At 36.5% G+C, this 14304-nt stretch overlaps 3 protein-coding genes across 5 annotated transcripts; all 3 read right to left on the minus strand.

Annotated features, from left to right (window-relative positions):
- Positions 1 to 522: 522 nt before the first annotated feature.
- On the minus strand, positions 523 to 4453 carry LOC129751664 (protein FAN-like). 3 transcript variants are annotated; one of them, XM_055747320.1, is made up of 9 exons: positions 4300 to 4453; positions 4016 to 4125; positions 3514 to 3952; positions 3175 to 3360; positions 2062 to 2992; positions 1553 to 1997; positions 1366 to 1494; positions 836 to 1302; positions 523 to 778 (listed from the first exon to the last, which is right to left on the minus strand). In XM_055747320.1, exons 2-9 carry the CDS (start codon positions 4027 to 4029, stop codon positions 678 to 680), a joined length of 2712 nt encoding a protein of 903 aa, XP_055603295.1. In that variant the 5' UTR covers positions 4030 to 4125; positions 4300 to 4453; the 3' UTR covers positions 523 to 677. The 3 variants fall into 3 exon arrangements, with proteins under 3 accessions (XP_055603295.1, XP_055603286.1, XP_055603305.1); XM_055747311.1 differs by having other exon boundaries at positions 4016 to 4234; positions 4300 to 4445; XM_055747330.1 differs by having other exon boundaries at positions 4016 to 4122; positions 4300 to 4442.
- A 1065-nt stretch (positions 4454 to 5518) lies between these two features.
- LOC129757226 (proteasome subunit alpha type-7-1) lies at positions 5519 to 7221 on the minus strand. Its single transcript, XM_055754376.1, has 2 exons — positions 7001 to 7221; positions 5519 to 6265 (listed from the first exon to the last, which is right to left on the minus strand). The coding sequence occupies exons 1-2, from the start codon at positions 7100 to 7102 to the stop codon at positions 5618 to 5620; spliced, it is 750 nt and encodes a 249-aa protein (XP_055610351.1). The 5' UTR covers positions 7103 to 7221; the 3' UTR covers positions 5519 to 5617.
- A 6193-nt stretch (positions 7222 to 13414) lies between these two features.
- LOC129738663 (beta-alanyl-dopamine/carcinine hydrolase-like) lies at positions 13415 to 14120 on the minus strand. Its single transcript, XM_055729915.1, has one exon. The coding sequence runs from the start codon at positions 14103 to 14105 to the stop codon at positions 13599 to 13601; it is 507 nt and encodes a 168-aa protein (XP_055585890.1). The 5' UTR covers positions 14106 to 14120; the 3' UTR covers positions 13415 to 13598.
- Positions 14121 to 14304: the final 184 nt, after the last annotated feature.

Raw genomic sequence — 14304 nt, forward strand, 5'->3', positions numbered from 1 at the left:
CTGTGATATAGCAAAGGCAACAATATAACCAATTGTCACGTTGCAATTTCAAGCTACGATGTTGCACGCGAACATGCGATGCAACACCTTTTTATCATGATGTTGCTGCCCGTATTGGAACCCAGAGGTACCAGGTGGTTTTGTTGAGAATCAGGACACCGCAATGCAAAAAAATCAGGATTTTTCAGGACACCACAAAATTGATGGAATCCGAAATAACATGCAGCTCTGCTTGGATTGCATAAATAAAGGCGATATACAGGCACTGGAGACGATTTCACTATAAGTTCAGTTATAATTCTTTTTTTTTGAAAATCTAGACAAACAAGAACATTTTACAGAACATAAGGACGATTAAAGCATTTTTAGAAAAATCTGGACGGTCTCTCGAAAATCAGGACAAATCCTGAAAAATCAAGATACCTGACACCTCTAGGAGCCGTAGTTTTATGATGTAACCATGTAACGAAATACCACGGATTTCAGAAATCAATAATTCAATTATTAGAGAATTATGCTTAAACGGAGATTCTTTATTGGAGCGTTTGGAACGCAAAAAAACATAAACTTTAGGAAAAGTATCACGTTTCGAATAATTGGTAGTACATGGGACTAATTTCTTAAAAAGAACGAAACACTGAATAACTGGGTTATACATTTTTTTGAATCCATTCACATTACAAGCTGCTTCTCCAGATTTTAACACAATAGTTTTTGTCATCACGGCCACTGGTTACGATTTGACCATCGAGTGTAGATCCAATGCAGTAAATGCGATCTATAGAGAAGGGATGAATTTATTCCGTGTTGAATCATAATAAGAATTGATACTAACCTGAGTGCACACGAATTTCCTTCTGAATCGTCCCTTCCAACATATTCCACACGTAGAGCATACCCGTGTTATCGCCCATTAGTAGATACTTGTCGTCCTTGGCCCAACAGAGGCTAAATATAGCGGTTGGCATCGATCGTTTGAATATCACCATCCCCGTGTTGACGTCCACGATGTTAAACATCTTATCCTCACCGCAACTCACAACTAAGGAACCATTTCGGTTAAATTGCACTGCTCCAACGCTTCCTTCACGATGCTGCAGAATCTGTTTATGGCTCTGAGAATCTACAGTAGTCTTTATACCGCGACCATGGAGCGTCAACGTCCACAAGAAAATTTCTCCGCTAGCGGTTCCGATGACAATTCGCAGTTCGCCGGTCGAAAAACTGCTATCCAAATGAACGATTTTGTCTTCCAGTGGTAGATATCCGATCACGGCTTGGATGTGGAAGTCATTCCAAATTCTGTTGGGGAGTTGAAAAAATCAATTTAGGTTATCTTATAAAATTATAACCGGCAATACTCACTTCACACTACAATCCCAACTTCCGGACACCAACAAATCGGTACCTTTCACACTAGAAAGACAGGAAACGGCATCGTCATGGGCAGCGATCACTTGCGATATTTTGCCGTAATCTAAATTGTAAATGGTTCTAATGCAATGAAAAATATTAGTTATTAAGTCTAATTCAGCCAATTGAACAGTCATACATGGAATTGTCCCAGCACCCGAGGATTACCGATTTCTCGCTCGTCAGCCGAATAGCGCTCAGCGGCATATCGCTTATCGGTACACTTCGGATTTGTCTTCGCTCGCTCAGACTGTAGCATTTAAAAGTGCCATCTTTGCTGGTGGTAAAAATGCTACGTCCGGTACTTTTCTTGTCTACTACCAGTGATGTTATTTCGTCCTTGTGCGAAAAGTATTGCGCATCTAGTTCTATCTGCAGATCCGGTACAGTTCCAGTTTCTTCGGGATTATTTGGATCTCCGATAACTGGATCTATATTGAGCAATTTCGAGACATGGGGTGTGCGAAACAGTTGTTTCGGTATCTGACCGAATTCGGAAATCTGAACCTCCAGCGCATGTCGGGCTGCGAGGTCTTTGATTTGGTCCAGATCTACCGATCCCTCATAGCAAAGGTAGTAGAACACTGTTGAAAAAAAAAAATACAAAATTGATCCTTTGAGTAACATAAATCTTTGGTAAAAACTTACAATTATCTGCCTTGAGCGCTTCCTCTCCTCTCTGTTTGTAACCGAAAATTAGATCGATCCAGTGATGTAGGTTGGCGGACACGTAATCGGATTCCAGTGCCTGCCGCTGTAATTGCACAAATTTCTCCGGCGATCCTCCAGCCCATTTTGGCAACGTCACGTGATTAACCGGGGACCCATCAAACCTTTGGCCGAAGTTGATTTTCATTTTGTTCATCAGAAAATCTCCCTTATTATCGGTGTCATAGAACTCCGGTATCAATTCTTTGAAATCGGCCATATTGTTCAAGCAATTGTTATAGACATCCTCTACTTTATTGAACATTCGATCCGGATGATCAAATCGCCCATTTTGCAAGCACAGCATTAATTTCGGATACTTCCGCACCAAATAGAACAAAACCAATCCCGGAGCGGAGTAGTGGGATCCGTATAGAAATTTGGGATCACCCATTTCTTCACAGCGCTCTTTCAGTCTTTGCAGTCTCTCTTCATTAAGGGCCCCGATAGGCTTTCGCAAATCCCGGTACACGTTCGGATCGCTAAGATCCAAGCTATCTGAATTGTAATCACAGATGATCCATGGAAACACCGGATATTGAGTCAAATCCTGGTAGGTTCGATCGGCTAAACTATTCAAGTACAGCAGATAGTCGTAATTGGAGATCAGTCCGTTCTGCCATTTCAGAGTGATGCTCTCCGGTATTTGCTCCACTACCGAGAACTCCGGCTGAGCTGTTACTTGAGCGTAAAAATTATCCCGATCCGAGGAATTCCGGAAAGATACATAGAGCAGCCGTGAGTCTTCTCGATCGTCCAGAATGGTTGACTCAGAAGGGCGCCATTTGATTTCCAGACCAACGTGGCGCAGAAGAAAACGACGTTTGGTGAAACTTTTAATTGCCTTTAGTCTTATTTTCTGGACGGGATACTGAAACAACAATAGAAATATGTTCAAGTATAGATTTTGACGTTATACTTTAAGCAAATATTATATAAATAACTCATAATAATCCCCTTTTGTCAAACTATCTCTTCACAGGAAGCTTACATACATCACACAAAGGATGACTCATTAGCCCTTCCAGACAGTAAAGTTCAGGTGCAACTTACCGTCTGAATATTGTTATACGGTTGAAAGTACACAAACGCATTAGTCAACAGCAGCCTGCCGGGGTTCACCACCAATGGATTGATCTCGTCCACCTGATAGTCGACTAGAATTTTCTCGTACAGATTGTCCAACCAGAGAGGATTGAAACGAACCCGATTATGCCGGGAAAAAACGATGGTAGCGATCTGTGACGGGAGAAATTGAACGGGTGCTGTTGAACTACTACTGATTTCGATTATACAACTATGTCTAGTCCAACTTGAGGAGATAACGCTTTAGAAGCATCATCAGAGGTTGCGTTATCGCATTGATTTTTTTCGTAATTAACGTTGACTCACCATGCTATTCTGCTCGTAGGCATGAAGCGTAGATGCTCTGTGAAGTTGACATAATTGTTGGAGATAGTCTTCCAATTTGGCATAATGGAAATTGAATAGGAAAGTCTTCCGGTCTTGTCGGAACCGATAAGGTTGGACCACATTGTCGTTTAACATTTCCGTGAACTGACTACACTCGATAGCCAGTACATTACTGCAGTCAAACATGGGGCTCTGCAAGCTGCTTGGTTCCCAACGAAAGATCCTCAAACAATCCTTGTACGCTATCTTAACCAGGGGCAGCCGGAGATTGTCCTTGGCCTCGAAAACGACCGATTTGGAACACATCTTGAGGCGTCCGATAAGCGAAGCAGACCCATTGCCATATTCGGACTGTAATAGATCTACGGAAAAATCTTCGAAATAAATCTCACCCGGCTCAAGAAGAAGCAATGAAAATCTGAAATCAAACACAAAAGTTAATTAAAGTACCCTTTTCAAAACAACCATTTAAAGCACGAACCTTTCTTTTTCCATCTTGCTATCAGCTCATAGAAAACTTTAAATTCGAAATCGGAAACCTACACCTTTCGTTTAACTAAGCATAAACAACTTGAAGACACGAAACGTCTGCTGTCCGGTATAATTATTAAAGAAATAAATATCAATCGTTTCGTCACTCTTTTCAACATTCATTGGTAAAAGTAAACTGTTCGTGAATCACACACATCTAGACATTTTGCTTGAAGTATAAGGTAGACATTTCTTTTGCATTTGCGGAAGATGTAAACTATGTTATAAATTTACCAAACAATCCAGGACATTTTAAACTCGACTCAGGTGTTGAATTGCAGTTTTCCGGTTGATTTTTAATAAGAATTTTAGCGAAAAAAGGTCAGAGAAACTGATGAAACTGCAACAAAATAAAGCGCGTCGGACACAGATGTAAACACTAAATCAGCTGTTGCAAACAGGGGTGTCAGGTGTCCTGATTTTTCAGGATTTGTCCTGATTTTTGAGAGGCCGTTCTGATTTTTTAAAAACGCTTGAATTGTCCTGATTTTTGAAAAATGACCTTTAAAATGTCCTGATTTGTCCTGATTTTTGAAAAATATCTAAACTTTAACTATTTTTTTTGTTAAATGGCGAGAAAATCAAACAAATCTTCTATAAAATAGTTAAACTAATTTAACCGATGATAATCTTTGGTTCAAATGATATTTAAATAGTGTTTTTCGATGTTAACTTCAGTTCATAGAAGGTTCTTCTCACTGTAGTTGCATAACTTTAGGCGTCTTCAGCACCTGTATTTCGCCTTTAGTTATGCAATCTAAGCAGAGCTGCATGTTATTTTCATCAATTTAGTGGTGTCCTGATAAATCCTGATTTTTATCATTGTGGTGTCCTGATTTTTATCAAAACCACCTGGCACCCCTGGTTGCAAAAGCGATTTTGAGCGATCCCTGGTGGCAAATTCAAAATGTTTCTGACTGAATACACTGTTATATGCGTGTACATAAATGCGGTAACTGTCTTTTCAATTTATTGAAATCTAAATTTAGGTTGTACTTCCCCAAAAATGGAAAATAATTTGGATATCCTATTCAGGACATAACAGTCATTAACAAAGCTGTAATTTGTTGAGCTCGACTGGACAACCGAGCACCTAATTCGTTTTAACCAATTAAATCATTCGACTGCAACATTGTAAAACGAACGCATAAGGATTTCAGAGAAACTTTGTTTCTTTGGAGATATTTAATTTACTTAACACTATGGCGTACATCTTTCAAGGATAGCATCTTACAAATGCTAAAACCACCAGCCCACAGAAAAAGTACTATGTATGCCGTGACCGAGATTCGGTCTGATGACCGCTGGCATAGAAGACTTGTACGCTATCCTCTAGACCGCGATCGGCGTTTTGTAAATATCTAAACCCTAAGCGTTTGATCAGTTTTTCCAGTTTCTAGGAATTCGGATTCTATGCATTCGTTTTTATCTTACATTACTTAACCGAAACATGAATGCTTATACTGATCCTTGCAGTTATTTATTCCAATGTATAATTTTTAATAATATTAAACATACCTCAAGACCATCGAAATACCAAAAGAAAGGAAATTTACTTTTTCTGCTTCTTCTTCTCGGCTTCCTCTTCCTTCTCCTTCTCGATGATCGCCACATACTTTTCGATCGTATCCGCATCCAACATCTGCATCGGCTGATTACGTTTCATGACGGCTACCTCGAGGTTTTTCTGTCCGGACTGCACCACCTCGAGCAGCGCCTTTATGGCCAGCTTGATGGCGCCTTCCTCGGTGTCGACCTGTTCTGGGCTGTAGTATTTCTCCAGGAACTCTCTCACTGTCTTTGCCGATCGCCCCGTGGCATTGGCTTTCCACTCGTAATAGATACCGGACGGTTCCGTCTGGTACAGGTGAGGCTGGCCGTCGTAATCGAAACCGCCGATCAGGCAGGATATACCGAACGGACGTCGTCCGTTACTCTGGGTGTATTTTTGTTTCAAGCCGGCGATGAAACGGGTAATATACTCCAGAGTGACTGGATCTTCCACGTTCAACTTGTGGCTCTGACATTCAACCTGTGCCCGGTTGATGAGAATGCGCGCATCGGCAGTCAGTCCGGCGAAAGCCATGACCACGTGGTGGTCCAGTAAGCAAATCTTACGCACCGTTCGCTCTTCCTGCAATTTGGCGACGGACTTTTTCTCCACGCCTAGCACCACAACATCTTTTCCGCGGACACCGACCTGGAAAACATAGTTATAAATTCAACAAAGTTATAAATTCAATTTCTTAAATAAAATAAAATATTCTAAACCAAAGAATAACTGAAACATAAATTTCCATATGATTTATTTTTTTTATTTCAAGCTAAACTTAACTACCTTGTTTGAAATGTTGAAACCTTTGTTCAGTTTACTTTATATTGGTTCCTCAAAAATGTAAAACTTTGTTTCTAATGTACTTAAAAAATCCTTGACCTGTGCTACTAGATTTTCGTGTGTAAATAAATCAACAATTACAATTACAAAAAAAAAGTTAAGAAAACTATTTGAACTAATAACTAACAATTTTCCAATTACAAAAAAATCGAACGAATATGAAATTAAATTGAATTACTGAACTAGAAAATATTCCCATAGACATGATCAATAAGAAAAAGAAATTAGTTAAAAAAAACTTGTTTTAAAATGAAAATCAAATATTTAAAAATACCATATTACTTGAGTATTCCGTAAGTTAGTGTCAGCCTCTCAGACGTTAGTAAAAGTCAAGCGATTTTATAAAATGCTTTAGGCTCAAATTCTCCAGCCCGTATCCAGAAGTTTACACGGATTATGAATATCCATTAGTATTTTGAAGAAGAAATATGCCAGTTTATTGTATTTTAACTCAATATCCTAACCGAAGCACCCAAACACAGAACGATGACCAGCGAAACGGCAAACATACCCAACAAAAAATGAGGTTATAGCACTCACCGCAGTGGATCCTTTCCGGACGGCTTCCTGGGCGTATTCGACCTGCAGCAGGTGACCATCCGGTGAGAATACCGTTACAGCGCGATCGTACCGGGCAGACATGGTTGATTGGCTAGCACAAAACTACGGAAAACGAACGAAAATGGTGTTGAATTGCCGCAATCGGACCAGCGATGATGATTTTCCGAATTTTTGTTTTGTGTTTGACATCAGCGAATGACAAGCTGAAATGCCTGCACGCGCGGTTGTGTGCGTGAAATGTTTGCAAACCTGCACGCATGCAGTACGCAGCCATTTACTGCCTGGTGAGCACTGAAACAAATTTGAATGCGTTTCTTTTGAGCAGTTGAACAATTGGATTTCACGAAAATGGAATAAACCGTCCGAAAAAAACTTTGAGCATGTTTCTTATAATCAGAAAAATATGATACAGAATCGCGGAAGCTATCAATGCTTTGAGGACGTGCATGGTTGGACCAGAGAAAACTGAATGAAATGGACTGTCGAGGAAGAACGAAGACAAAGGTGTTCGATTTTGATACACACGCGCGATGTTGCGTGTGAAATATTCTCGGGGGATTTGCAAGGATATTTAGAAATAAAAATGATTACTTCGGAAGAATGGGATTAAAATTAAGACAAAATCGATCATCACCTCTACAAGATATTTGATGTTGACTGAAATTTAAAGATTGAACGCGCACTATGAGGAATAGCGGGAAAAATTTAAAAACAAATGTGGGTTTCATTTATCCGGTCAAAATTTGATCTTGTTATTCCAAAAATTGTTTTTAAATTCATTTTTAATTTTTTTGTAGATTTATTAATTTTTTTTTTATTTTAGTAGTTAGTTTCATAAATTAATTTTTTTTCCATTTTTTTTTTGTTGATATTTTATGGATTTTTGTTACTTTTGTTATCTGGTAAATTTGACTATTTTGTAATTTTAGTTAAGCATATTGGTAATTTGAGCATATCTGTAATCAACGAAATTTTATGATTTTTATATATTTTGTAAATTAAAAAATCTGTAATTTCTGTAATTCTTATTATTTTCGATTTAACCGTTGTTATTTAAAAAAAAATTAAATTTTGTGTAATTTTTTAGCTGATGTAATGTAACTTTTCGTAACTTTTGATTTGTCTGTTGTTTGCAGTTTTTGGAATTTTTATAATTTTCAAAAATTACTTTTCTCGATTTTTTTTAATTGATGTAATATTTGTAACTTATGTCAGCTTTGTTATTATTATCAATTTCGTAATTATTGAAATAGGTATTCAATATTTTAAAATATTGCAATAATTGTATTTTTTTTACATTTTAGTTATACAGTGAGCGACACAAAAATATAGTACCACGTGTTTTGCTTGTTAAAATATGAATGATTGAAAATCATCAAAATTTTCTTCTACAGACTGTTTTAAATTGTTCATTGGATAAGTCAAGTTTACTTTTTCCAAAAAGCATTTAGTATCACCACAGATGAAGTATCACTTAGTATCACATTTTCTACAAAAATCACGATTATCCTTAAAACTTACTGTTCAAAAGTGAATAATACACGCAGAGAAAACTATAAGAAACACACCTTTATATTTATCAAGGTTCTGGTGTTCTTTGAGTCTAAATCTTATTTCTTGGTTTCAATTTTTTTCTCGAAAGAAAGAGAATTATTTTGGATCAATGTAAATAAACGAATTTCAAATTAATGTATCGTACTTAAGATCAGAAGAAAAAACATTGTGCCAGCCAGCATCGAAGACAAATTTCTATGATTTTGATTACATTTTCTTTGAAACTATCATATCTAAATGAGAAACAAAAATTGTGACGGAAAATTTTCAAAATCATGAAGAATTATTAGCACAGAAAATTATTAGTAAGTTTTTAAAGTTTATCTGAATTTAGTTGTTAATATTTTAAATCTATTTTAGGTGAACAGCCGACGGCGATGGTACAAAGGAAGGTATCGAATCTCCGATCTGCTTCTATGCCAGAAATTACGTTATTCATTTAATTAATGTTTTTTTGGAAGGCCATGCAGTTGTGTCTTGTCTACTAAAATGTTTTCTATTCTATTTCTTTACAGAAACTTTTCAAAATACGGTCCACACGCATCATTATTTCGGCTCTTAGCTTGGCTCTCTTCCCAAATCACCATTCACCACCCACCGTACCTACTCGGAGAGCAAACAAACACGTTTTGCTGGACGTGCTGCTTGTGGTTCTAGAAATTCAGGAATGATTTTACGTTTCTTATTTTCATATTTTTGTGATATCTCACATCGTGAATTGTTGCACCTCACTAGAATGTAGATTAAATTTGCTTTCCAATAAATATACTTTTTATTGGTCCAAACAAAGTAAAAGCACTGAAAATCCGGGTACAACCTGACGGTGGACCACAAAAACAAATGAAATTTCAATTTGTAAAAAAATCGCGCAAATAGTCAACTTTGAAAAATTCCCGTTAATTCAATTTTTGTTGCATCAAAAATCTAAAGACAACAAAATGTCAGAATTAGAATAAATTTGGAAAGATATTTTTTCAAAAGCTCTACCACCGCTCAAACAGTTTCTACTAGCAATCTAATGAAAAGTAGGTTTTTCAGACCACTTTTTTGAACTTTTTGTGACCATTTCATTAAAAAAAAATTGAAAATATTTCTTGGCTTCATGATGTAGACATTAACTTCAGCTTTCATATGCAAATATTTTTTGGACGTGTACTGCCCCTACTTTCATAACAGTCCCATATGCAAAAACAAGCAAGTGAGAAAATCGGCTTTTTCTGTTTTGGAATATATTTTTGAATTGTGACCACAACGTTCAGTATAAACGAAAATCGTTTGATGAAAGGTGTTCTAGGTTGTCATAATAAATCGTTAGACCTGAAATTTTCGAAATTGGGCCATTGATAATGTCGGGAGCAACATTTTTATTCGTTATGGGACTGTTATGCGAGCATATTTGAGACCTTTTTCAAATCTACTCGCATAACAGTCCCATACAGAATATGTTTTGCTCACCAAGCTACTTCCTAAGACTAAAATTTGATCATTTTCGAACTTCTAAATGCAGTTATGAGAAAAACAAACATACTTTTGGTAAAATATCGTGAATTTCTTAATGTAAGTTCAATCTTTTTACGATTTTTGATTGCATCTGATCGTTTTTCGCTGAGGAAGACATTCTTCCTTCTTACTGGTCTGCCTTCGAAAACTAGTGTGGATAATTCGACATCAAGTGAATTGAATCTTTTTTAAATGATTCAAAGCATTTAATCAAAGACTATTTCGCCGAAAGAAACATTGAAAAGTACCTAAATCCGTGGTATTTCACATATGGGACTGTTATGCGGGTATATTTCATATGGGACAGACACGAGTTGATATTTTTTTCAAAATTTCTAGAACAAAACCTCTTTTTTTATTGTTTTATATTGAAGCCCTATGTTCAAAATGACGAACTGTCGGGTTAGATGAAAAATGACGAAAATTCATATGGGACTGTTATGCGAGTAGGGGCAGTGTATGAACTACAACATTTTTCCTGAGGCATGTTTTTTCGGATTTTTTTCTTTCATGCTGAATAACGAGAAAACTATAAGCTTTAGCTATATATAATGTTCTAAACATATTTTACTGACATTACAAGGTTTCTAGTGATATAAGTTTCATTGTAATCGGTTAGATATAAAAAGAGTTATGTCGATTTTAGCTTGGAGTGTCAAATTGACACTTCTAGTGCTGATTAGGGTAATGAAATCTAATGCTGATGAGGGTTAAAGAATGGCATTTTTTGGCATCATTATAATTTGTTATTTAGAGATTTTTAATGTTTTTTTAAATTTAAAATTTTTGTAACTGTTGACGTTTTTGCGAAAGCTCAGTTGGATAGGTCGCTGCAATTTGATCCCAATAACCGTAAAATCACGTGTTCGAATCCCGTAGTATTTATCTGGAGGGCTCACACTACTAATAAAAAACATTAACCAGTTTGTTATTTTCGATCGTTTGTAATTTTTTTTTACAATTATTGTATTTTTTGTGATTTTTATCGGTTTGTATTTCAGATTGCTTTCGTTACGTATTTTTCATATTTTTTGTTGTTTTTGTAGTTTTAGTGATTTTTGTAATTTTTGAATAGTTCAATAAATTGTTTTACTCAATGTTATTATTGATAATGTTCTTTTTTGTATTAACTTTAGTATATTTGTTTTTTGTTATTTTGAAGTTTTTTTTTAATTTCTTTTATATGTGCGTACCTTAAGGGGGGGGTAGGGTCTAACACTTTCAAAAAATCGATTTTTTTATTTTTTTGTTTTCTTATTTTAAAACATTTCAAGAATGTTGTGTCAAATTTTCAAGTCAATCGAGGCAAAACTGTCGAAATTATAGGCCTTTATCTCCTCCTATCTAATACTACAAGAAAGCAAGAGCAGAAACTTCAAACGCGTTTTTCTCGAAAGCACATTTTTAAAGTCCGTGGACATCGTCATTTGAAAACTACTTATCCGATTCTTTTCAAATTTGGAACATATTTTCTACATATAAAATACCAGACCCCAACGTTTTTATTTTTTTTTTTTTACTTTGGGGAGATTTTACAGATAAAAAATGGCGGATTTTTTTGTGAAAAATCGTAGTTTTTACTTCAAACAGCCACAAAAATTTCATAAAATATTTTTTAAGTTAAATAAAAACGTTGCGGTCCAGAAAAACATCTATTAAAAATATTTTGCTCTGATTTTTTGACTTCAGATGATTCTGTGCTGAGATACAGTGTCCACCGCAAATCCTGTTTTCTAAAAGGCATCATCGAAAGTGCTCCGTCACCGGCTCATTTTTCAATATTTTTCTACGAAAAAATTACTAAATGTTCTTTTAACAATGCTTTGTATAATGCAAAAAATTTGAATACATTTGTTTGAACGATAGCTCTAGAAAAAAATCGTGAAAATGGTGTTTTTTTTACCCGTTAGACCCTACCCCCCCCCCCTTAAGGAAAACGCTTATTTAACCATAGAGTACAGCTGTAATATGTGAATTACATCATTGTTTCGTGTTCAGACACTCAAATAGTCTATTGCCTAATTGGATGAAACTTGAAAAAGTAGATAAAAACGTTTAAAAATGCACTTTAAAAATTTTTGCCGAAAGCTGAAAACCAGTCACTGTAGAGGCATAATGAGAAACTCCCCAAGGCAGTATGAGCACCATTAATGAAGGCATAATGAGCGTTTTCTGCCGGGGAATCTAGCAGCGAATTCGACTCTATAAAGTCAACTGAGTAATAGAGCTATAGCTTAACTTATATCGTCTGACGATTTGGCATATTGGTTAGATGTCGGAGAGGTAATCAGTAGGCTCGAGTTCGATTCCTGGTGGAGGTGATTTTTTTTTCATTATTCATTCATGATCATGATTGCACTAAACGGTGAGGCGTAGATTCATCAAACAAAGCAATAACAAAATAATCTAGGTCTGTTTGTAGAATTCAAAGAATTAACACATGCTCATACATTATGTTTCTGATGTTTTGTTGGACGGATGATGCTTTGATGCTATTAGTCGTATAATCAAACAATAAAAAAAAAAATCAATCATGAATGGTATGTGCAAAAAAAATCCCCTCGAACAGGAATCGAACTCGAGTCTACTGATTACCTCTCCGACACCTTACCAATAGGCCAAATCGACAGACGAAACAAGTCAAGCTGTAGCTCTATTATTCAGTTGACTTCATCGAGTTGAATTCGCTGCTAGATTCCCTGGCAGAAAACGCTCATTATGCATTCATTGATAGTGCTCTGTTCGCCTCCAGTGAACAAATTAAAGTAAAAACGCGTTTTAAAATTGATTAAAGTGAAAAATCAAAAATTTTATGATGCTGAAAATTGAGAAACAATGTGTAGATCATGTTGCAGTGCGTACATTTCAGATCAAGATGATTTAAAGGTCATAAAAGCTTATTTGGTGGTGCTTAAAAATTAAAATATTTTCGTCACTTGAGAACCTAGCTGGTTATTATTTAATATTTATGTAAAGATGAAAAGGATATTTCTTTTTTGGTGATAAATTAATACTATAGGTAGTACGAAACAAGTCCTTATGAAAGTTTGTTTAAGAAAATACGTACTTATGTAGAAAAAAGGAGAGCTTATTATGCCCTGGGTGCTCGTTATGCCCTCATCTCCCCTAGGTTTTAGAAATTCAATAAAACTTTCGACGCGGCCACAAAATTATAGATATGCACGGGTGCTCTCTGCTCTTTCAAGAAATTATCTCAAACTTCGGAAAGTGCTTTGTGAATTTCGCAAATAAATTACGCTGAGAGAGCTTTAACACAGCCAGTAAGTTTAACAAAGCAATGATTTTTCTTTTATTCTATTTTGAATGAGTCAACATCAATTAAATATTCAATATTTCGTTTATTGCATCTGTAAAACTAACTCAACCGTAGCACGCAATTGCATCTTTTAAGCACATCGCACAGCATTTAAATGCTTGTCATAAATACATCTCACCAACCTTTAATAACCAATAAGAAATGCCCGTTGACAATCGCAACTGTTTGCCTGGCCTACGATACCTACTATTCCTTGATCACCAAAGGCAAAACCACCAGCGGGGCATTGAACTTGGGATTGTCCGAGTACAGCGACCAGGTCCTGTTACGGCAATCGAAGATACCGACACAGATCGTTTTGACGATATCCTTGGAATCCTTTTCACGGAACACCTGATAGGTTTCGTTGCTCTGGTCCCCGAGCATCCGTATCACGTCGTTGCGCGTCTTCGGTGCCTGGAACGAGTTGAACGTGTTCATGCGGCCGATGCTCGATTCGATGATGTTTCCGGTGACTTCCGGCACCGGGAGCCGCAGGTACTTGTTGGCGTGCACAATGTACTCGCCCGGGCTGGCAGTGAAAACGTTCAGCTGCGATTGATTCTCCCGTTCGGCCGGGCCCATCTCGACGTTGTGGAACATGCGGTCGCCTTCTTGTCTGTGGAACGTGCGAGAATGAAGATTTGTAAGTTTGATATAGCAAAATTTCTTCGTTGTAGGACGCTTAGTAGATAAGAAAAATACTTCTAACATTATTTTGGCGAATAAAGAAAGACAATTGATTAAACCTAATCCGCTCTTTAGTGTCAATATGGCACTTTTGGAAGTTTAGCAGCTTGTATCTTTATTCTGGCGAGTTCAAATTTTAAAAAAAAATCTTCTTGGACGCTCAATGGATTCTTGAAATCTTTAATTTCGCATAATTACTTTTTTCATGAGCGTACCCTGAAAG

Source organism: Uranotaenia lowii, chromosome 1 (genome assembly GCF_029784155.1).
Source record: "Uranotaenia lowii strain MFRU-FL chromosome 1, ASM2978415v1, whole genome shotgun sequence".
NCBI classification, from domain to species: Eukaryota; Metazoa; Arthropoda; class Insecta; order Diptera; family Culicidae; genus Uranotaenia; species Uranotaenia lowii.